Below are 23,027 nucleotides of genomic sequence, written 5' to 3'. Positions count from 1 at the left end.
GTGCAATATGTGGAACAATTCGTTGCAAAGGAGGCAATGCATTGTTCTTTCGGGCCTGAGCAGCAAGCAATCTTTCTGCTGGTGTTCCATGTCTTTCCCCATTTTTGCCGTCCTTCTTGACTGCATACGAAACGTTGATCGGCTTATTGAGCAAGAATTGGTTATTCAATGCTTCAATTGCAGCATCTGAAGATTCGAAAGCATCAAAAGAAACGAATCCAAAGCCTCTCGATACACCACTACTTTCATCTCTGGCAACCTTTGGTATCCCTACCACATTTCCAAAAGCAGAAAAGGTTTCGTATAAAATCCTCTCATCAACACCACTATCCAAATTCCCGATGAACAGGTTTGCACCGATATCGATCTGTTTACGATCTGAGCTTGCTTTGTTCACCCTTAACGGTTTTCCAAATAGTTTAATACCGTTCATGATCTTACATGCATATTCTGCATCTTGTTCAGTTTGAAATTCAGTAAAGCCGTATCCTTGATGATTTGATGTAATTCGATCTTTGGGTAAATGAACGTTCACAACCGGTCCAGCTTGAATCATTAATTCCCATACAAGCGCATCCGTTGCCCTTTCGTCCAAGTTACCTATATAACATGTCGCTTCTTGATTGCGATCTGCATCTGGTGCCCTCGACATGGCTACAACCTGCTGATGGTTAAGAGCAAGTGATGAAGACAAACGCAAAGCACGCAAAAGCTTCCAAAAGTCTGTGCATGAAATCAAAATTTAATGCAGCGCGTAAAGATTTTAATCAGAAGGTGGAGCTTGAGAACAACACTCTATCCTCTCTTCCATCACGACCGAGTAATGATTAAGAGGGGTTCAGCATACGTCAAACATGCCAGATCCATCTCTGAACGCTTATCTGGCTAAGCATTATCTAGATGGTGCTAAAGCTGAGGCTATCTTGGCCAGAGATGGCACAGATGGGGAGAGGAAAAGAAAGCGTAAAAAGGTCAAACCGGAGCAAGAGAGTGCAAGTGGATCAGGGTTCCGATTAGTGGACGATTCCGATGAGACTTGGAAAGCAGACAGATTAGATGATGATGGTGCATTGGTAGTAGAGGACGAAGGGTCAACCTCTAAACGAAAACAGAGTCGTTGGGCAAAAGTGGGTAAAAGCAGTGGCACAGGGAGAGATGATGTTTTGCAGGATGGAGATCTACCTCAAGTCGCTGATGAGCAAGGCATGAATTTAGATGCAAATGATCAAATGTCAGCGGAACGGCAACTGGCAGCCAATCCAGCTGCAGGATCCAGCTCATCCAATAGTGCTATTCGGGCAGGTCTAAAAACCCGGGAAGAGATGCGTGCTGAAAGAATAGAACGTGAACGCAAAGCAGCAGAAGAGAAAGAGGCGAAACGATCGGGACAAATTCAATCAACAAACGAAGACGAGCAAAAAGCGTTACAGCAGGCCGAACGTGAAAGGCGGCAGCAAGAAACAGTATACAGAGATGCTACAGGTAAAAGAATTGATGTACAAAAAGAAGATGAAGAGCGAAGAAAGAAACGAGAAGAAGAACGCAAACTTGAACGAGAAAAGACGGATTGGAATAAAGGCGAGGCACAATTACGCAATGCCCGTGAACAGAGAAGAAGAGAGGAAGAGGAGCGGAACACTTCATTCGCTAGACATGCCGATGATACCAAAATGAATGCCCAATTACGCAAAGTTGAACGACAGAATGATCCTGCCGCTCGTTTTCTGAAGAACAAAGAAGCGCATCAGGCAAGAGGGCCACAGAAGCCGGTATACAAGGGTCATTTCCCTCCTAACAGATTCGGTATACGTCCGGGCTATAGATGGGATGGAGTAGAAAGAAGCAACGGCTTCGAAAATAAGCTATTCCAACGCAGAAATGAACGGGCAAGAAGAAAGGCGGAACATCAAGCCTGGAGTCAAGAAGATATGTAATCACAAATGTATCAATAGGCAATCGATTGTACTTTTAATATCCGATTCGATTAAGAATTTCACGATTGCAAAGTAGTACATGAAGAGATGTTTGTGCTAAATGAGTGGTATTTGTTGTGTGTCACAATTCTGTGTGAATGCAATTAGAGAAGCCGAAAAAAAAGAGAAAATGAATAGGGTATATTGTTTGAAAAGAGAGAAGCACTATGTCAAAGAAGAATAACAAGATGCAATGCTTTCCAAAGCCTCTACCACAACGCTTACGTTGGTCATCAAGCTATGGTTAGCATTCTTGACAAATGTTACTTGACAATCACGCATCTCTCTTTCCATCCATAAAATGCTTGACATACTGATCCTTTCATCTTTGTCGCCATACCAAACACGAACGGGATGGTCTACATCCGTGTAAGCGAATCCCCATGGCTTTTGTGATGAACGACCAAGGATAACTAGTAAATCATGCGAACTTCCACCACTTTCGGCATGCGAAGCACGTAAAAGTTCTGTTGGAAGATCAACTGTTGCATTTGGAGATGTTTTGAGATTGTTTGCATGCGGTGATGCATTGGATGATGGAGAGTATGCTGATCCCAAAGCAGCTCCAGGACCCAACCGATCTTTTGTAGGAGTCTTTGGAGGCGGCAAAGGAAGTCGGTCAGAATCTTCCGAACCAAGTTGAGCTTGCCATGCATTCAGAATATCGTAATGCTCTGCTAAACTTGACATTGAAGAACGCGAAGGTGGTGAATTCTGATGGGAAGAGGATGCTCTGTCATATGTGTGATGTGATTTGTGGGACCTGCTCAAGCCAGCAGTATTGTGATTGATTGTGTGAACGGACGTTGCTGTCGGCGAGGTTTCATAGGAAGATCCTGTGAGCACTTCTGCATTAGCACTCGAAGAAGTACTCAATGCACTGTCGAAGCTCCTTTGAGGAAACATGGCAGTTGATGCAACAGTAGAATTGGTGAATGAACCTCCATACCGCTCGAAAGAATGATCCTCAGGGCTGATGTCGTGTCCACCATCTTGGGAAAGGCAAGATGTGTCCAAATCGACGTCATCGCCAGAAGCGGTGGAAGGTCTTGTTCCTACACCCAGTTTCCATCCTTGCATTCTCCATTCTGCAGCTTGAGCTGTCTTGATTACCCCGTCTGGCACATATCGTAGCCACTTGTATCCACTTTCAATGACCGGACTAACCCAAGGAGCCAAAAGATGTACTGGCCCTACCAAACGTTCAGAATGCATCAATGTTGTAGCCATTGCATAAGGTGCTCCTGCTGAATGTGCTAAAACGCTAAACTTTCGGATTGCCAATCGATCTGTCACTTCAGCGACGACATTACTCCACTCCAGAACTCCCCGCTTATCAGACGGTAAATCGTCCGTCTTACCCATCCCCCATCGATCGATACAAATCAAACGTAATCCCAACGCTGATGCCATTTCGTCATATAGGCCAATCAAATAACGTACGGCGCCCAGACCCATAAAGATGATCACCACATGTCCATTCGCATTGCCCACATCTGCAAAACTGACAGTCTTGCCAGCATAGGGCAATCTAGAAAGTGTGAGAAGTTGTGTGAGCCGATTCGAATAAACATATCTTCTGATCATCTTTGCTTCATTCGTTTCGTAAGGCGAACTCGTTTGCACCTTTTGTGCATTTGCATGTTTACTGGGCACTTGAGGAACCGGTGGAAGGGTAGAAGTGGACGAATTATTGTTCTTCTTGTCTCTCAAAGGCGACAAAGCCTTGCGCATACCACCAGTGAGATCTGCACTAGACTTTGAGCGATGAATAATTGGGACATTTAGACCGCTTGAAGTATCGGAATCCTGTCCACTATTAGCACCATTCTGGTATTGCCGTCCAAATACGTCGGAAAATGACCTTTCATTATGTCTGGAACCAACTCTTTTGTGCTTGTGCGGTGAGCGAGGCGTTGAAAATTTCAGGGTAGGGGTACTCTTTTTGTGAGATAGTATAGGTGCCGAAGCAGAAGGGATCATGAGATGATGATGGGGTCTAAGAACTGAACTGTCATATCCGCCACGCTCTAGATGATCCGATTGCAAAGGTGATCTAGCTCGCTCCTTTGTAGGAAGCGCAGGTCCGGTAAAGGTTGCCTGTAGAGCAGGTGAAACGGAAGCGATCGTTTTACGATCTTGACTGCCTGAGCTACGTGAAAGTGACGTTCCTCCAAACTTCAGCGAGTTTTGAATTTCACGTTCTACGGAATCTAGAGAAGAATCCGACTCTTCTCCTCCATTTGGTTCAACGAATTCCTTCCCGTACGTATAGCGATCTGAAGCTTCTCCTGATGACTTTTTGCCAAAAGTATACCTGCTTGATGCCTCTCCCGATGAGCAGCTATAGATCGTATTTCCGCTAGGCCTTCGCTCAAAGGGCGGTGAAGATCTCGTTTGAAGTATAGTAACTGTACCGTTCTCGCTTAGGTCGAGCGTGGGTGTATTTCGCCGAATGATATCATCAATGGTGGGCACACCCTTTCGCTGCAGAGATGGGTCATCTGTTGCTCTCTTGGGAGGGATCGAAGAAGCCAAAGGTGCTCGAGATGTTTCACTAGACATTCCATAATCTTGAGGAAAGAAAGATGGTGTAGATGCTGCCACATCGCCTCGATTCCTGTCAGCCTTTCTTGGACGATGGACATCGAATTTTCTTGAATTTTCAAATTCTGAAGTCAAGGCGGCAACCTTCCCGTTTGGGAAGGATGACGAGGGCAGACCAGATGAAATCTTCTCGTCAGTGACAGTCCATGAGCGTGCAGCTCGGATCTCCGAATTGGTGGCATCTGCGTTTGCTTCGAGTGTTGCCTCAGCTCTAGGGTTTCGAGTGATGTTTTGTGGAGGTAAACTTGAAGAGCTATTAGAAAGAGATGTAGTTTTGGGATTTGAAGAAGCAGGGAAGGCATGGTTTACCCTGCTTCGTACTTCTTTCAATGTTGGCGCTCCTTCTGCTCTGATGAAAGTGCTATCTGTCGATTTCTTTTCGTTGGATGAACCAGACTTGTCACTAGATCTACTGTGCCACTGCCGTACAGAGTCTGTAGTATCTTCACGATCCCGCCTTGCTCTGCTTCGATGAATGCTGTCAAGATACGCTCTTGATTCGCAGATAGGCTTCTCAGGCTTCTCGATCTGCTTTTGATCTTTGCATTTTTCAGCCGCCTTTACATCCTTTGTGACCGATTTGGAGGAAGTAGAATGTACTAACTTTGCTTTTGGTATGTATGGACCTTGACCTTTTCTCTCTGGATATCGATCAAAGTAAGATTGTGCTTTGGAGCGCCTCTCCGAAGTATCATCAGTAGCTGACATGATGAATTCCTCTTTTAGAGCATGTCTTGAGAATTGTGTAGATTAAGACATAAAAGATTCGTTCCTAGATGAAGTCGATCCTGATGGCCAGCATGGACAGGAGTGAGAAAAGGTTGCGATGTAGGGTGCACAATGTCAATTCTTTCGGGCCGGATAGCCTTTACACCAAGTGAAATGAAAATCAATGGAAATGTGCTCCTAAGACTTCTGACAAATGCTCAGCATTTCCCGTCATCTGTTTGTCTTTGATGATTTGTTGGTTTGAAAGGAAAGGAGGAAGTGATGATGTTGGATCATAGACAGTATGATATACTCGCTCTCTCCGGTAGTTCTCCTGAACTGTTATGTTACTCATGCAGGAAATATGCGCGAAAGTTACACTTTTAATTGGCACTAATGAAATTCAATTCTAACTGCGCCGCTTTCTAGTTGTTCTTTTCAGATGGTATGACCTTGCATATCAGTTAGACTAGAAGATACACTCACATATACGCTCATCAATCTCTAGAAGGTATAAGCGTTAATTTTGTATCCAAATCTCACTCATCCTAACAGAAGAGGTCAAAGGAAGGTAATTGACGTTCTGGAACGGAATCGTAGGCGCCGAATGAATTGCGTTTAAAAGTGCGGAACAAAAGTGAGGTTAATTCGGTTACTGTTAATTCATTACTTAAGCCTGGTGTTGGGATATGACGTATACGGTACGCCTGGCACGTGTACAGGCGTCACTTGCCGTATCACGCCGTATCACGCCTTAACGCCTGTTCCGCCACAAAGGCTGACGAACCACAGTCTTGGTGCCCATAATTAGCCCATTTGTCAATTATAAATAGTCTCATATCACATGTAAATTCTACCCACCTTTCTCTACCTCACAAATTTATTATTATTATTCAGAAAGCAGTGCCTGGAGACTACAAAACGTAACAGAGTTAACAGCTCTACTTGCCCGGCTCTGAAAATATCACTGTTCTCTAACGAATCAAGCATAATATTAACGATTCATCACGAATCAATGTAATTCGGTAAAAATATTAATAAATACTAAAGAATTAATAGTATTAAAGGTAAAGACTTTTATATTAAAAGAATATAAGAATGACTTTTATATATAGGTACTAGTATTTAAAAGATAGTTATAAATAAAAGATTATTAAGTATATAAGGTTATATTTAAGTATACTAGTATCTTAGAAGAATTAAAGAAACTAGATATAAGTATAACTTCTCTTTCTAGAGAGTTTAATTAGAGTGAAATACTACCGATTAGAGTCTTAACTCGAAATTAAGAATTATAATAAAATATTAAATTAAAAATTATATTTAGATAAATATTAATATAATATTAATTATTATAATAATAAGTTAATAAGAATAATATAGAAAAAGTTTATCGATAAAAACTAGAAGAATATAAATAAAAGAAAGTAAAAGATAAAGAATCGAATAAATATTTAATTATATATTTAATTTATTATTTTAAATCGCTTATAGATAATATAAGAATCTTATAAAGTCTTATATAAGGAGAATCTATATAAGTAATTTTAATTAGTTATTTCTCGATTTCTATTAAATTACTTTATAAAAAAGTATAATATAAATTCTTTTATTTCTATTTAAATAAAGATAAATTAATTAATAATTATTATTAATATTTTTAAATCTTAATCGATCGTTTAAAATTATATAAATACTTTATTTTATATTATAAATATATTAAGAAGATAATTAAAAGAATATTATTATTTATAAATAGTTATTATAATATATTATTAGATAAAATTAATAAAATAACTAATATAATATTAGAAATAAAGATATTTTTATTATTTAAATATAAATTATAAGATTAATATTAATTATAATAAAATAAATATAAATAAAAAGTTAAGAAATAAAATTATAATAATAATAATAATCGATAAAATAATATAAAATAATTAAAATTAATAATAAAGGTAATAGCTTATACTATAACTACTATTAAATTATTAAAATTATTAAAAAATCTAATAAATTTTATATATAGAAACTATATAAATAAAGGTTATTACTTAAAAAGTTATCTATTATTAAGAATTTTAAATATCGAGTATTATTAAAATATAATTAAGATTTATAAAGAATCAAAGAAAAATAAAATAAATAAATAAAATAAATTAAAATAAAATAAATTATTAATAAATATAGCTTAAGAAATAAATAATTTAATAATATTAATATATATAAATAGATTAAATATTATAATTATTTTAGAATATATAATAATATAAATTAATATAATCTAAGAAACTAGTATATAGATAATTAATTATAATATATTTAATTATATTATAATATAATATAATAAATTTATTAATTATCGTTTTAAATTAATTTTAATTTAAGTTAATAAAAATTAAATTATCTATAAGATTAATTAAAGAACTATAAAAATCGATATTTTAAATAGAAATAATAAAAGTAAATAAATTACCTTAGAAAATATTATTTATATATCTACTTTTATAAGAAATCTTTTTTTAATATATCGATTCTATATAAATTATTATAATTAATATAATAAAATTTATTATTATATAAATAAAAGAAATATTTATTTTATATATTATAAAGATAATAAGAAGATTATTATTAGTTATTATTATAAAGTAAATATTTATTTAAATATAGCTTAATCAAAATTAAATATTATTATAATAAATATATAAAATATTTTAATTAATATATTATATAATCGAATTAAATATTATTTATATTATATTCTTTTAAAAATAATTAAAAATATAAATAGATTAATAATTTAAAGAAAATTAGTAAAATAATATTATAAAATATATATAATTAAAAAATATAAAAGAATATTATTTAATATTAATAATTCTTAAATAACTAAACTATTTAAATTAGTTTATATAGATATTATTAATTTTCTTCTAATAAAAATATTAAATAATAAATATTACTTATTAATAATTATTAATAATTATTTAAGACTTATCTCGATTATCCTATTTATAGTTATTTCTTAACTATTAAAAGAAATTATTATTTAAATAAATATAAATAAATATATATAATCTTATCGAATTAAAAAGATTTATATAGATAATAATATAATATTTAAGAATAAAGATATATTAGAATATATAATAAAAATAAAAATTAAATATAAATTAATTATACCTTATATACCTTAGTAAAATAACTAAATTAAATATTTTTATTAAATTTTATTCGATAAAATCTAAATTTTACTTATATATAGAAATCTATCTTATTTATTTTAGATTTATACTATTATATATATCTATATATTATATAATATAATTATAAATAAAAGAAATAGTTATAAGACTCTATTTAAGTTATAGATTAAATAGTAATTAAATATTATCGATTTTTAAGTATTTAATTATTTAATATATATATATTAATTTAAATAAGATTATAAATTAACTTTAAAATTAAAGAAATTTATATATATTAGAAATAGAATAAATAAAAAAATAAAAATATAGAAATTATTAAATCTTATAATTAAATAAATTATTATAAATTATAATATTATTTTTATCGAAATAAATTTTCTACTATAAGAAACTATAATAAATATATTAATTATATTAAATTATATTGAAAATAATATATTAATAATAAAATATTATAAAGAATTTAAATTCGAAATAAAATTAATAAATTAAATCGAATTAATTATTATATATTAAATATATATTAATAAAAATAAATTAAAGATAATTTATAAAGCTTTTAAATAACTAGATATAAAATAATAGAAATTAATAATTTAAGTTAAATTATTATCTTTTATTATAAATAATATTTAGATTATTATAAATTAATTTAAATTATATTAGATTATAAAATATTATTAGATTTTTAAGATTAAATAAAAGATAGATAATATAATTAATAAATATAAAACTTATTTTATTATTTAAAGATATTTATAGATTCTTAATATCGATTTTAATAAAACTTATATACTTATTATATAAATTATAATTTTATATTTTCTTATCGCTTTTATAGTATTATTAAATTAATTTATTTATTAAATAGATATATATATAATATATTTATATAATAAAATTAATAAAGAAATTTATATAAAATTACTATTAAATATTAATAATAATCTTATATTAAAAAATAAATATTATTTATTTTAAAAATTATTTTATAGTTTAAAGTAAATAAGATAATAATAATATTTAAAAATCGATTTTTTCTTATATAAAATTAATTTTATATATTTTAAAAGAGATTTTAGTTTATATTTAAAATATAATAAATTAAGAAAAATTATTTTAATTATTATATTTTATATCGATAATTTAATAATTTTTACTATAAATATTATTATATTAAAATAAATTAAATTATATCTTATCGAAATATTTAAGATAATAGATAAAAAATAAATATATTATATTTTAAGAATTTAATTAATTTAGACTTATAATTTTATTAAAATTTATTAAATAAAATATATAAAATTAATTATTAATTAATTTCTTATAAAAGCTTAGAAAATATTTTCTATTTAAATCTCTATAAATTATTTAATTATAAAAAGATTATTTAATAATATTTTATAAATCTTAATAATAAATAAATATATAAAATATTATTTAATTATTAGAAAATTAATTTATTTAAATATTTATATATATTTAGATCTTTCTTTTATTATTAATTAACTTTTATAATTTTTAATTAAACTATAATTTTATTATTTAGAAGTTATTTACTAAGTTATATATTATCTTATTTAATCTTTAGAAATCGGTATCGATTATAAATATAATATATTAAATCCTATTTTATTAACTTATTTTAATAGTGATTAAACTAAAGATTCTTCTATATATTCTATTATTAATATTATTCTATATTATAAAGATATATTAATTAATTAGAAATTATAAAAATAATCGATTATTATACTTTTTTCTATTAAAGTAGAGTATATTATAATAACTCTTATTATAACTTATATTATTATTATTCTCGATCTTATAGAATACTTATAAATTAAGATAAATCTATTAATTTTATTATTTATTGATAATCAAGTAGCTCGTACTATTACCACCGGTTATTCGGCTACTTAATATATACGATATATTAATATTCGTTTTTATTTTATTCGTTATTATATTAATATAAATATAATTAAACTATAACTAATTTATATGATAGCTTAATTAGCCGATACTTTAACGAAACCTCTCGATCTTTAATAATTCTCTTTATCTTTACATTTATTATCTTTAAATTAACGGATTCATCAACCTTCGTTGCGAGGAGGGGTGTTAGGATATGACGTATACGGTACGCCTGGCACGTGTACAGGCGTCACTTGCCGTATCACGCCGTATCACGCCTTAACGCCTGTTCCGCCACAAAGGCTGACGAACCACAGTCTTGGTGCCCATAATTAGCCCATTTGTCAATTATAAATAGTCTCATATCACATGTAAATTCTACCCACCTTTCTCTACCTCACAAATTTATTATTATTATTCAGAAAGCAGTGCCTGGAGACTACAAAACGTAACACCTGGTGGTTGCTTTATATTTCAAGACGCGTCGTCGATCGACCATTCAGAGTTTTAACTGTTTCCCTCCTTTAAGAGAGGGTGTCTCTCTCTACGCGGCGTATATGTTTTAAATAAGCAAACAACAACACACGCTGCATAGACATTAACACTTCAACGATCAACAAATGCCTTTCCTCCTATCATCTCATCAGTAAGTCAAAAGTCAAAGGATTAAACAGCCTACACAACAAGCTATCAACACATAACAGCTGATAGCTATAGAGGCTTCAATGTCGAATACAAGAGGTCAGCTATAGTAACTTAGGCTGAGTATCGCAAAGATGGTTCCGATACCCAATGGCAACGGGGCAAGGAATGGTACAAATGTTGCACCCTCCGCAAGGTCAAATACAGCTCCATCTTCTAATCCTCCTCAATCACGTCCTAATGCGATGGCAGCACCACCAAATAGGACCAGAACGGCTGCTGCTCCATCTACAGGTCCGAGTGCTGGTAACGTAAGACATACAACATCGACAAGCAGTCTACGTGCAAAAGCTTCAGGAACTCTATCGAAGCCACCAGCATCAAGAACAATCTCAGCACCTTTCAAACAACAAGCAGCCCCAGCGAACAATCAATCACAGCCAAAATCACTTCTAGCATCCATACCCATTCCGACGTTTCCTACTTTGGATTCATCTTCCATATACCTCAATCAAGTTCAAGTGGGAAAGAGACTATTGCAGATCGCATATTCCTATATCGGAAACAATGAAAGGCTAGCAGATTCAAATCCAGTCACCCAGGATGAGCTCACAGCTGATTTCACTTCAGCCTGTTTCTATGCAAGATTAGCACTAAACTGCGATCCCGCTTCCATACCGGCAAGGAGATTGTTGGCATCTTTACTATTACAGGGTGCACAAGTCTTTCCTTTTGGTCCGAGTGTGGTTCAATCAGCATCACAATCCTCTACTTCCATCCTTCGTGCTAATGCCCATGCTGCGATTGAATTGCTTGAAAGTGGTCCACAAGATATCTTTATGGACGTCGGATGTGCACGTATTTTCGCAACTGCTTGCTCAGTTCTGGGAAGGCTGAAAGAAGCAGAAGAAGCGCTCTCTTGGACAATCCGAGAATCGGAGAATGGTGAAAACAGCTCTGAAAGTTCTTCTTCCGTTTCTTCCAGAACAAAGGGAGATGATCCAAAGCCCGCCCAAAGACCATTGACCTCATCGGAAAATGCTAGGAAAGCGTCTATGTTTTCTGAGCTAGGAAGAATGTCTTCAAGAACGAATCGAATGGATGACGCAAAAATTCACCTTAAGAAGGCGAGAGAGTTGGATCAATGGAGCTGGAGCGCTTGGTCAGGTTTATGCGATATAGGCGTGAAGATGGAAGAATTGGACACTTTAGATCTATTCTTCTCTACTACGAGCAATAACCCTCAAACACTTTATCCATTCCATCTTGAACAAGCTTTACTCTCGAAAGGGCACGATAGAGAATTTGTCACACAAGTCATATCCTCCATCACCCAACAAGGAGCTGAATACTTCAATCAAAAGAGTCAAGCTTCCGAATCATCAAATGTAGCAAGAGTAGCAGGTATGAATCAGAAGAACGCAACACAGAGAGCACCAATCGGAGGTCTTACAGCACGATCGCAAGCGCCAGCTCCGGCTCCTGCATTCAATGATGGTGAAGAGATGACGAGGACGGCAAGCAACAAGCGTACTGTAGCCCAAACCATCACCCCTTCGTCTACCACATCATCACTGGCTAGACCCGGTAGTCGGACTGACGCAACGATAGCATCGAAGCGGATGCGAACTATGCCATCAAGCCAGCCAGGACCACAAACACAGAAAGCTGGTGCTGGAATGAATGGAGGTCGAGGAAATGTGACTGGTAGAGTTGGAACAGCTAATGATCCTGCTAATCGACCTGCATCGAATCTTGTTGGTGCCAAGAGTCGACCGGCTCCCGCCGCAACAACGACAACAGGCTCAGTACGGATGACAGGAACACTATCCGCTTCACGTACAAATGAGCAGGCAAGGCCTGCAAGTGTAACAAGCGTAAGCGGTAAATCGACTGGCAACGAAGATGATGATAATTTGAAACCGTCGCCAAGAAGAAGCGCTCGTGTTGCGATGCCTTTAGATGGTCAACCGCAAAATCCACCTTTGCCAACGGCAACTGTAGGAAGACAACAACGTACTACCCCTGCAACCACAATCAAAAGAACGGTAGGAAGTCGACCCGTTATGCGATCTATACCCACTTCAAGTTCATCTTCCTCCGATGCAGAATCAGTCAATGTACCGACAGGTGGCTTCACATCAAAGAGTGAAACGGGACCAAAAGCGTCTGACAAAGGCTTGATGGAAATTGTCCAGACAGCTGCATTAGAGGCCAGTCGACAAGCGCAAGAATATGATGCCATTGATGCTCAAATTTCCGAGCTTTTACGCACTCTTGCTAGAGCATATCATGCCGTACGCAATGCTCGTGGTCGACTTGCTTTAGCTCTGTTACGTCCTCGTGGGACGTTGAGCAAACAAGAAGCTGATGATCTCCTTCGAGAGGCGGTCTTGTCTGTACCGGAATCAGAGCGTGATCAATTGCGCAATCAGTCAATTCAAGTCTATGGCGGCTTATCTTCCATCCATCGAAATTGCGCTGATATCCAATGTCTATTAGGAAGAGCGTATCATGACTTGGGACGATACCATCTTGCAGAAAAGCATTTCCTTCATGCTCGCCATCTTTCACCATCATTTCTTGCGCATATGGATATCTTTAGCTTGTCTTTGTTCCATTTACAGCGCGAAGTACGTCTCTCACAGCTTGTGAAGGAGTTGCAATTGCTCGATCCTACCAGTAGTATCACCCATATTGCAGCTGGAAATGCGTTCGCATTGCAGCATGAACATTCTGCAGCTTTACGATCATTTCAAAAAGCTTGCTCTGCTGCTCCCAATCATGCATATGCTTTCACCTTGGCAGGCTATGAAGCGAGCGAATTGGGCGATAAGGAAAAGAGCTTGCAATACTTCCGTGAAGCAATTCGTATTGAGAAAAGACACTGGAACGCGTACGCTGGAATAGGTCAAATTCACTTGCAAGAAGAGAAATTGAATGCAGCTTCCTATTACTACGGACAAGCTTTGGAATTGCAACGTAGTAATGCAGTTTTGTGGGACATCTTTGGTAGAATCAAGATGGCACAAGGCATCTTGGGTGAAGCAGAACGTTCGTTCGAATGTGCTTTACGCCTGGATAATAATTCGGCAATGTCTCACATCAAAATGGCCGAAACCCTCCTACGTCGTTCTACTGTTGAGAATGATCATTCCACATTAATCAAACAACATGAACGCGCTCATAATCATCTTTTGAAAGCTGTAAAGCTCGCTCCTGATGAAGCACACGTTCACTTGATGTTGGCAAAATCGTACATGGATAAAGGAACAGGATCATTTGCAACCCTTTTGCGTAATGGCAATCGAAATACGAATACTGTTGCATCGGATCGTGAAGATGTTAAAGATGGTCCAGAAGAAGTTTCACTATCGGAATTGGCGCAAATCGGATCAGGTCCGATTCATATGATTATGCAACAACAGCAACAAATTCGGGCGACAGGTCAAGCAACATTACCGAACAAATATCGAGCAGAAATTGCTCAGCACTTAAGTACGGCGATCGATTTGAATCCTCGATTATCTCGTTATGTTAAAGCGATGGGAGAAGGTGCTCGTGCTGCTTTACGTGGTGCTGCTGCTCGTCTTACGGGCGATAATAGCGCATTGAGTGCATCTTTCATGATCGATCAAACGGGAATGAGCACAGAAGGAATTGTGGATTCCATGCTTGAATTGGAAGACAATACTGGGGAGCATGTCTTGGAAGATCCAGTGAGCGAAAGCGAGGATATCGTTGTGGAAGACGATGGAACAGGAGAAACATTGGAAGAAGAAGGAGATGCATACGGGGATGAGCAAGAAAGGTACGAGAATCCCTCACCGGGAGACGATCAGGTTGGAGAATCTATCGATGATGACAATGACATCATCACTCCTCAACTTGATCAATTCGGTAGAAGATTAAGGAGACAAAGAAGTCAATTAGGCTTAGGTCTTTCATTGCCGGAAAGAACAATAAGCGGAGCTACACATGCTCCACCCCTGGATATATCCGGAGGCTCCCAAACTGATTATGAACAGGATGTTAGCATGTCTTTTTGATGTGCGTTTTTATTTGTATTGCTGCATGTTGCGTATACCAAATCAACTATAATCGTCTGAAATTACTGATACAGCATGAAAGGTATGATTCACTAATCTCACAGTATCCACGCTTGCTTCAATGTGACTTTATTGTTACAACAGAAATGAGGATTAGCTAAAAGTACAATCATAATCTCTCTTTTTGTAAAGTGTGCAATATTCTATCGGCCTCTCTTTCACCCGATAAAAGTGCTCCATGCACCGAAGCATAACAATCAGCAGATGTATGTTCTCCACAAAAGCCCAAAGTGCCATCCCAGATAGAAGTAGCTGCCACTTCCATATCTTGTCGGCTACCACCAGGAAACTGGGGTGATTCGTTAGCTGCTGGAATGTACGAATAGCTGCCGCGGCTGAACGTATCTTTATTCCAGCGGGTTACCTGAGCAGAAGCAGGCGGAGATATGCTTGCTTGTTCGTCATTGGGTAACATAGACTTGATAAGACGATCATGAATTGTTTTAATGATCCAATCATCATCGAGCAATTCGACCGCATGGGCTATGGGCGGACCCAGGAAAATTTTCAGGATAGGCGATTGATTGATGATGTCATAATTCTGAGCAAAGATTCCTTCATTCTCAACCAGGTACTTTGCCTCTTCAACTGTTTTAGGAATCTGTTCTCCTTTCCATCTGTAGCCTTGATCTCTTTTCGCGATCTGGGTAGGAAGAATGCAAAAGAAAGATGGTGGAGACAATTCACGCCACCATGCTGTTTCATAACGCAGGACAATCTTGTTCAGTAGTCCCATACCCAGATTGCTGATAGATTGTTTCAAGCCTTCTGGCAAGTCAGGCTCAAATGCGGGCGGAGAATTCTGCATCACTCCAAGTGGAAGGGAAGAGATCAAGTAGTCTGCATAATACTTTGTGCCATCTTGAACTTCCACCAAGATCTTGTTATTTCTTAATCTTTGCACTTTTTCAACGACTTTGTTCAGTTCAACCTTTGCTCCTTTGAAAGTGGCCTTATCTGCTGACCATTGTATCAGAGTTTGATATCCAGGCAAGACGACTTCATTTCCCCCATGAAAGTCATTCTCAGCACCCCACCAACGCAGCGAAAGATCCCAATGAAGTGCGCCGGTCCAGCCTGTCCACAACTTTGACATTGTCATCACCATTTCACGTTCTTCCTCTGACTCAAGCTGCTCCCACAATTCTCCATATACAGGATCGTCCTTTCTTGTTAGTAAGGCTGACCATAAATTTTCCTTCGGAAGAGGTCTCTTGCCCTTACTATCCTTGCGAATCTCGTTCAGTTTCTCTATTAGAAGATCGAAAATCAACCCTTGCGAAAAGAATGCAACCTTTTCAGCTTTTTCTCCTTGCAGCTTTTTGCCCGATTGACGATCATAAAATATCAATGCGGATTCATCCTCTTCTGAATCGAATGTTGTAAACCCAACTTCTTTCTCTAATGCTTTGACAGGATGACCTTCCGATACACCATGAATAAAGCTTGCTCCTAGATCAATTGGAAAAGAAGCTTTTTGAGCTTCCTTTGGATTGTATGTTTTATTGTCCTTCAAATCCCATGTATGTATTCTTCCTCCGATTCTATCTCGACCTTCTAGAATCAAAACTTCTATTCCACTTCTTTGAGCTAGCCTTCTAGCACACGATAGACCTGCAATTCCCGCTCCTATTATGATGACCTGCATTTTCTGGCAATCTCTTCTGGTAGTCATGACAAAGTTGAGTGTCGACTCCACCATTCAAATGCAATAAAAGGAAGCTATCAGGGCCGTGCATGATTTCGAATGCAATTACGATCAGATCCCTTTTTACGCGTACAATTCTCTCAGCGTGTGAAGGCACGTGTTAAGCGCAACTCTTTGGCGCAACTCTTTGGCTCTCGGAAGAAAGCGTCTTGGGCGGCAATTACGGATTGGGGGGAACAAAGCGCGCGGTACAATAGCAGTCAATATATAGATATAATTGTATGCTGCTGGATCTTCGCAATGTTGATAGAAGAAAGCTACAGTTTTAGATCGTTGCAAGCTTTACTCCACCATTCTCCTTCTCCTCCTGATAAAACGGCTGCACAATGCTGGCAGCTCAATCACAACGTGTGGGTAGAGCATTGCCTCGAAATGGACAAGTAGCAGTTCGAAATGGTTTGAATGCAACACAAAGAAGAACTTTAGCTACCCTACCACCACCTGAAGCACCTGCTTTGCCTCCTCCAAAATCAGGTCGGTCAGCTTTCAGTAAATTTCTGATCTGGACAACTTCAGGTGTAGCAGTCTTCTACGGAGGCTCAACTTATGCAGCTTTGACCAATCAGAAATATGCCGATTTCTTTACAGAAAAAGTTCCTTTAGGAGATAAGGTGTATGATTTGGTAGAGGATTCATCTTTCGGCAGATCACTTAAATCATCCAATATCGACAATGTTTCCGGACGAGCTGTTGAAGCAGCTTCGGCAGGATACGAGCGTATCACCGATGCTGTCAATCGTGTTGTTACCGATGCAAAAGATAAAGTTGACGGCTTACAAAACAAAGGAAGAGAATTGATCGACAACGACAACACCCAACAAGCACGTAAATCTGCCAAGGACATGGTAAAGAGGGTGGAGAAAAAAGAAGACGGAGCAGATCTTGAAGGAAAGGGAGAGAAGGTAGCCGAGGAAACAAAAAGCAAAGCAGAAGAATTGCTCGGCCGTGCAAAGGATGCAGCCAGTCGTTTCGAGAGCAAGCTTGAAGGAAAGGCGGGTGAGGCCAAAGCTAAAGCAGAAGCTGCAACAAGTGAGGCTAGAGCAGAATTGCAATCTTCCGGTAAGACCTTACCCATACAGCATGAGGCTCCTGCTGGCTACCAAGGCTTTTCTTACCGCGACAGAGGCGTGAAGGCCAATGCAGGAGAGAAGGAAGCTCGTTTGCGCGACCCACCAGATTTGCCAAAGTTGCCCAAATTGGCGCCATCTCTATCCTCATTGTCAGGAAGTGAACCAATGATTGCTCAATTGGCAAACACAATTGACGATCTAGCCGCTTTCATTCGCGAGGCTCCAGCACAAACAGGCATCAAGGCTGGCGGTGTATTGGACGAAGCCAAAGCTGAACTTTCAAAACTCTACGACAGGCTCGAGCAAGTGAAGAAGAATGAAGCAGCCAAACTACAAGAAGGACTTGAAAAACAAAAGAAAAAGTATGATGATGCATTGCAGAAAGCGGCTAAAGATGCAGAAGAAAAGGTGGGCAAAGTAGACGCTGCATACAAGAAAGAACAAGAGCAATTGCGCAAGAATGAAGCAAACGAATATGCAGCTAAGCTAAAGGCAGAACTAGAGACTCAATCGAGCATCATCAACGAACGTCTAAAAGAGGAAGTCGTACAACAAGGTGTTGAAATGCAAAGAAGATGGATGAAAGAGATCAAGGCAAGAGTAGAAGCAGAACGTGGAGGAAGATTGGCTAAATTGGATCAACTATCAAAAGATCTCGATAGCATTCAAAAGATCAGTCTGGATAACAGTCAAGCTTTGGAAGAAAGTGCAACAGCTTTGGCATTGAGCGCTGCATTGCGTGAATTGTCAAATGTTGCTTTAGACGAAGCAGATGAAGCAAACGTAAAGAGATCGTTCAGTAAAGAGCTAAAACGTGTCAAAGGTGCACTAAAGACGGATCTAGAGAAAGACGATGTCTTGCAATTGGCTGTTGAAAAGCTAGAGTCTATCAAACCCGATGAAGGTGTTGAAACTTTCTCTTCACTTTATGCATGGTTCTCGCAAAAAGTTCGACCTGCCGTTCAACGGGTCGCTTTGGTACCTGATCAAGCGGGCGTTTTGAGTCATTTGTTCAGTGGAACAGTTGCTCCTCTTCTATTCAAAAAGAGTGGATTCCCAGTCGAAGGGGAAGATGTTCCAAGTGTGTTGGCAAGAACACAATATTACCTCGAAAGACGTGATTTGGACAGTGCAGCACGTCAATTGAACACATTGAAAGGATGGCCAAAGGTTTTGGCAGAAGATTGGTTAAGCGCAGCAAGAAGAAGGTTAGAGGTTGAACAACACTTGAACGTAGCAAATGCAGAAGCACATTTGGCTTCCCTACAAAATGCTTAGATGAACACCGATGGACACCTCATAATTTTATATTATATCTGTAGAAGAAAATCAATCGCTTAAGAATAGACTTATTAGGTGGCTTTGTGATCGTATACTGTTATTGTAAAGATGCATTCTGTGAGAGTACAATGTTGAATTCTATAGACATCCTGATTGATTAAGAAGAAGAGCTCTTTGTTTACCATCTCATACGCAGCATTTTGCTAGCAACCATTGGTTTGGTAACGAAAAGCCCGATAGTGAGAACGGCGATAGTCAACAAGAGTTGTAATTTGTTGAAGGATGCGCTCAAAAGATCAAAGCTGCCACTCGGTGCAACTGTAGCGATGAAATAATCCAAACCTTGATCAACGAAAACCACACTCGTGCTTTCCAATTGAGATGGTTTGATATGAATTCGCTTAGGGAGAGGAACTTGTCTGCCACCCAAATGGAATTTGCCTGTGTCCATCAAATTGGGATCATACGTGATCAAACCTTCTTCCATTTCGTGTTGCGTTGGCTTGCGGCCCAATGGTCGTCTAGGATCCAACATTCGCCTTGGCAAAATTTGCAATCGATTTTGATCCGTTGCCAATACCAAAGCTTTTGAGGAAATGCCCAATTTTGTACGTGTAGCAGCCACGGCACGAACGCCATACGGCAAGATGTACAATTGTGAGAAAACATTGACTGGTTTGTCAACCGCAACAATATCTTTCGCTTTTCCATTTAGACTCTTTGACCGTTTTGTATACGAAGCAAAAGAGCTAAAGATACCCTTCCAATTCCAAATCTCTTCATCATCAGACAAAGGTTGATACAACTCGATACTCACTAGCCGTGTTTGACGATGTGGACCTTTATAACGTGCTTGTGGGTCATCAGCAGGGATATCAACACTGAATGTAATGGTTACCCAATTCTCCGTAATGACAGCGATTGGATCCAACGGCACACCATCTTCACCCTTCAAAACAAGATTACTTGCCGCGAGAATAGACTGATGGATAATTTTACCGTTCACCCCATCGACAAGGTAAGCAGTACTGCTTCTCTTTTCTTGGTTGCGAGTGATTGCCAAGAGCAAGTGAGGATTCAAATATTTGTATAGAGTCCTTCTGTCACCCAAGACCTTTCCTTGGCTTGCGACAGGGTCTTGAATCGCTCTTGTAATGCTCACAATTTCTTCACCAGCTGGTAAAGGTAATTGCCAAGCTTTTTCACCGACAAGCTCTGCTCGCGGGGCAGGAGTATAGCCAACCAATACATGTCTTCCATTTGATGGGTTTACCTCGCCTACGGCGTAGAAGAAGTTGTTTGCAATCTCGACAAATCTGTCTTGAATACTTGATGTGGTTGGCCAAACCATAATCTTGTTGCGTTCGCTGATGGCTGCAGCAGCGATTTGACCACTCTTTTCATCTTCAATAGGAAGTAAGAACACATCTTTTGGTTCTCCTGGGAATAAAGCAATTCCAGTCTGTGTTTCCTTTCCGCCAGGGAATCTTCCTGTCAAAGGTTCAATCTCCCACATACGTGTGAATACAGCACCTTCATCGTTTACTTCTGCCACAACGGTGATCAATCCATTGAAATCCAATTGACTTGTAGCTGCATGTGAGGTAAGATTTTCGTTTGAAGATTGTTGTCCGATAGGTGAGCTAATATCTGCTCCAGAGCCGGCAATAGGGCGGACAAGAGCCAAGAGCTTGACATTCATCGTGGGAGTTGGAGCGCCTTCTCCTTGTCCAAATCCAAACAAACTCTTTTCCCAGATGTAATTTCCAGTTTGACTGTCAATTGCATAAATCTTACCACTCTTGCTTGTCGAAATGATCAACTTGCGGAAGCCAAAAGCGTCACGGACCAATTGGTTGGTGATTGTCGAGTTCGCCTCTCTTGGGGCAACGTGACTTGGCGGCGGAGGGCCTTCAGGCTCAACTTGCTTTGTCGACGTTCTGTGTTTTGGTTGCGGCACGCCCGCCGGCATACCTTTTTTAACCCTGTTTTTCGAGCCAACATTTTGAGCTCCAACGCCTCGCAAAGGCGCTGCTCCTCGTGCTCCAGTGGGAACAGGTTGCTTTTGCGGAGCATTTTTGAGCACTTGTTGCTTGGGTGGAGTGATACCGAAAGACTCTAAACTGAGTTTCGGAATTTCTTCCGCAAGCTTGAGCACAGTAGCTGTTGTCCAGGCTGGCAAGTTTTGCAATGCGATCAAATGTCTTTCTAATCGATTAACGAATCCTTCACCTTCAAGAATTGCTCTAGTCTCACTTCCATGACCTGCACTTAATTTGCTTTCGGGCAAGTCAATCATAATGGAAGCAGTCGTATGCGAAAGTCCTTCCTCACGAATCCATTCATGTTTCTCGTCCTGTAGCATACGAATCGACGACGAGCTTGTCACGAATGCAGTTCGCCACATCAATTGATAGTCGGCAACAGGTGAGACCTCAAATGGTGCAGCAAGAACGTCACCGTTCAAATCGTGGTCCCATTGGAAGGAAGCTCCGGTGACTTGACCTTGTTCTTCGTATCTGTCCGCCCAAAGTGAGTGGAAATTGAGCAAATGTTGACTGCGGCCAAAGAATACACGATTGAGGTATGGGTTGCCTTGTTTATCGATACTACCAGTGTAAACCGAATCCCATGCTTCTTCTTCCATCTCCCAAAAGCTGATGAGATGCTTTTCTTTCTTGCCAATGCGGAGAGCTTCTGCCCGTGCATTGTTTGTTCGAGCTACGAGGAGACCTCGATTGTTCAAAGCTGCAAGCTCGGACAGAGCATTGAATCGATTTGCTTGTTTAGGCTTCAACGTCCTTATGGCTGAGCTCTCGATTTGAACGTCGGACTTTTCATCCGGCAAAGGGATTTCGAATGATTTGATGGTTCCGTCGATTTGAAGCCAGACAAGGTGAGGTTTGCGGCCGAAATCGCCTTCAGCATTTCGTCCAATGATTACAACGTTACCTGTAGTGTCGCGATCTGACATTGTTGAGGACATTTCAACATTTGCTCCGGGCACATCGAATGATGTGAGAGGTGCTCCACCGTAGGCTTGATAGATGTTGACACGTAGAGAATGAGAGACAGACGAAGATAACAATCCCTTTGAAGCACTTTGAACCAAAGAAACGATGATCACATGCTTCTTGTCAGAGTGAAGCTTGATCGGAATGATTTGTTTGCTATCAGATTCTGCACCTTTGGTCGAGATTGGATCGGTTTTCCACATCAATCCACCATTGACACCTGCAAAGCGAGCAAGAGTTCCAGCACGGTCCATAGCAATCACATCTGGTGCTAATGCTGCAACAGATGCAGTCTCGAGAGGTTGAAGGTATGCTGGTGGAATGATGGCAGCGTCTACAAGACCAGTGAATGCAGCATCAGTAGCACTGGGCATCTTGCCTTGCCATAAAGTATATCCGGTCAAAGCGTGTAAGAGAGATACCCTTGTCTCGTCCAATCCACTGATTGTGACCATTACATCAGATGAGAGATGCATGGAATGAACTGGATCTGTATCATTTCTTGCTGTTCTCCATACGATTGCGCCATTTCTGGGATTCAAGGCACTCAACATACTTGCTCCAGGTCTACCATATTCTTCATCTGAGCTCGTCCTGCCGGCAACAAAGATTGCAGTTTGAGTTTTAGCTGATTTATCCTGACCGTAACGTAACATTCTATGAAATCTTGGAGAAAGATGACTTGATCGTGTGAGGTGTGGATTGAGATTCATTTCTGTTGCGTTGAACCCATGAGCAGGTGAAGTCCAAGATGGATATGGAACACCAATCCTTTCTATC

At 38.2% G+C, this 23,027-nt stretch overlaps 7 protein-coding genes across 7 annotated transcripts; 3 read left to right on the top strand and 4 right to left on the bottom strand.

Moving 5' to 3' along the window:
- Positions 1–31: 31 nt before the first annotated feature.
- FA14DRAFT_110152 (RNA-binding domain-containing protein) lies at positions 32–652 on the bottom strand (the record flags this gene model as incomplete). The annotated part of the gene is made up of 1 exon (XM_025495910.1): positions 32–652. A coding segment is annotated over one exon (621 nt), but the record flags the coding sequence as incomplete, so codon positions are not given.
- Positions 653–810: 158 nt separating this feature from the next.
- FA14DRAFT_160317 (uncharacterized protein) lies at positions 811–2,010 on the top strand. The gene has a single exon (XM_025498621.1). The coding sequence runs from the start codon at positions 855–857 to the stop codon at positions 1,932–1,934; it is 1,080 nt and encodes a 359-aa protein (XP_025355217.1). The 5' UTR covers positions 811–854; the 3' UTR covers positions 1,935–2,010.
- FA14DRAFT_160316 (alpha/beta-hydrolase) lies at positions 1,971–5,623 on the bottom strand. The gene has a single exon (XM_025498620.1). It carries the CDS (start codon positions 5,286–5,288, stop codon positions 2,139–2,141), a length of 3,150 nt encoding a protein of 1,049 aa, XP_025355216.1. The 5' UTR covers positions 5,289–5,623; the 3' UTR covers positions 1,971–2,138.
- A 6,104-nt stretch (positions 5,624–11,727) lies between these two features.
- On the top strand, positions 11,728–14,643 carry FA14DRAFT_105785 (TPR-like protein; the record flags this gene model as incomplete). The annotated part of the gene is made up of 5 exons (XM_025495755.1): positions 11,728–12,249; positions 12,571–12,835; positions 13,118–13,402; positions 13,511–14,430; positions 14,494–14,643. Coding segments are annotated over 5 exons (2,142 nt in total), but the record flags the coding sequence as incomplete, so codon positions are not given.
- A 640-nt stretch (positions 14,644–15,283) lies between these two features.
- Positions 15,284–16,822, bottom strand: FA14DRAFT_144428 (amine oxidase; the record flags this gene model as incomplete). The annotated part of the gene is made up of 2 exons (XM_025497245.1): positions 15,284–16,385; positions 16,449–16,822. 2 exons carry the CDS (start codon positions 16,820–16,822, stop codon positions 15,284–15,286), a joined length of 1,476 nt encoding a protein of 491 aa, XP_025355214.1.
- Positions 16,823–17,352: 530 nt separating this feature from the next.
- FA14DRAFT_106407 (uncharacterized protein) lies at positions 17,353–19,221 on the top strand (the record flags this gene model as incomplete). Its single annotated transcript, XM_025495779.1, has 1 exon — positions 17,353–19,221. A coding segment is annotated over one exon (1,869 nt), but the record flags the coding sequence as incomplete, so codon positions are not given.
- Positions 19,222–19,411: 190 nt separating this feature from the next.
- On the bottom strand, positions 19,412–22,927 carry FA14DRAFT_132773 (DUF1620-domain-containing protein; the record flags this gene model as incomplete). The annotated part of the gene is made up of 2 exons (XM_025496954.1): positions 21,343–22,927; positions 19,412–21,243 (listed from the first exon to the last, which is right to left on the bottom strand). Exons 1-2 carry the CDS (start codon positions 22,901–22,903, stop codon positions 19,412–19,414), a joined length of 3,393 nt encoding a protein of 1,130 aa, XP_025355212.1. The 5' UTR covers positions 22,904–22,927.
- Between the last annotated feature and the right edge of the window lie 100 nt (positions 22,928–23,027).

Source organism: Meira miltonrushii, assembly GCF_003144205.1.
Source record: "Meira miltonrushii strain MCA 3882 unplaced genomic scaffold FA14scaffold_2, whole genome shotgun sequence".
Taxonomy (NCBI): domain Eukaryota; kingdom Fungi; phylum Basidiomycota; class Exobasidiomycetes; order Exobasidiales; family Brachybasidiaceae; genus Meira; species Meira miltonrushii.
This window is presented reverse-complemented; position numbering and strand designations above follow the sequence as displayed.

Bases quoted from the DNA above. Each gene is read 5' to 3' on its own strand.
- FA14DRAFT_160317 (XM_025498621.1), top strand. From the start codon at position 855: ATGCCAGATCCATCTCTGAACGCTTATCTGGCTAAGCATTATCTAGAT.
- FA14DRAFT_160316 (XM_025498620.1), bottom strand. From the start codon at position 5,288: ATGTCAGCTACTGATGATACTTCGGAGAGGCGCTCCAAAGCACAATCT.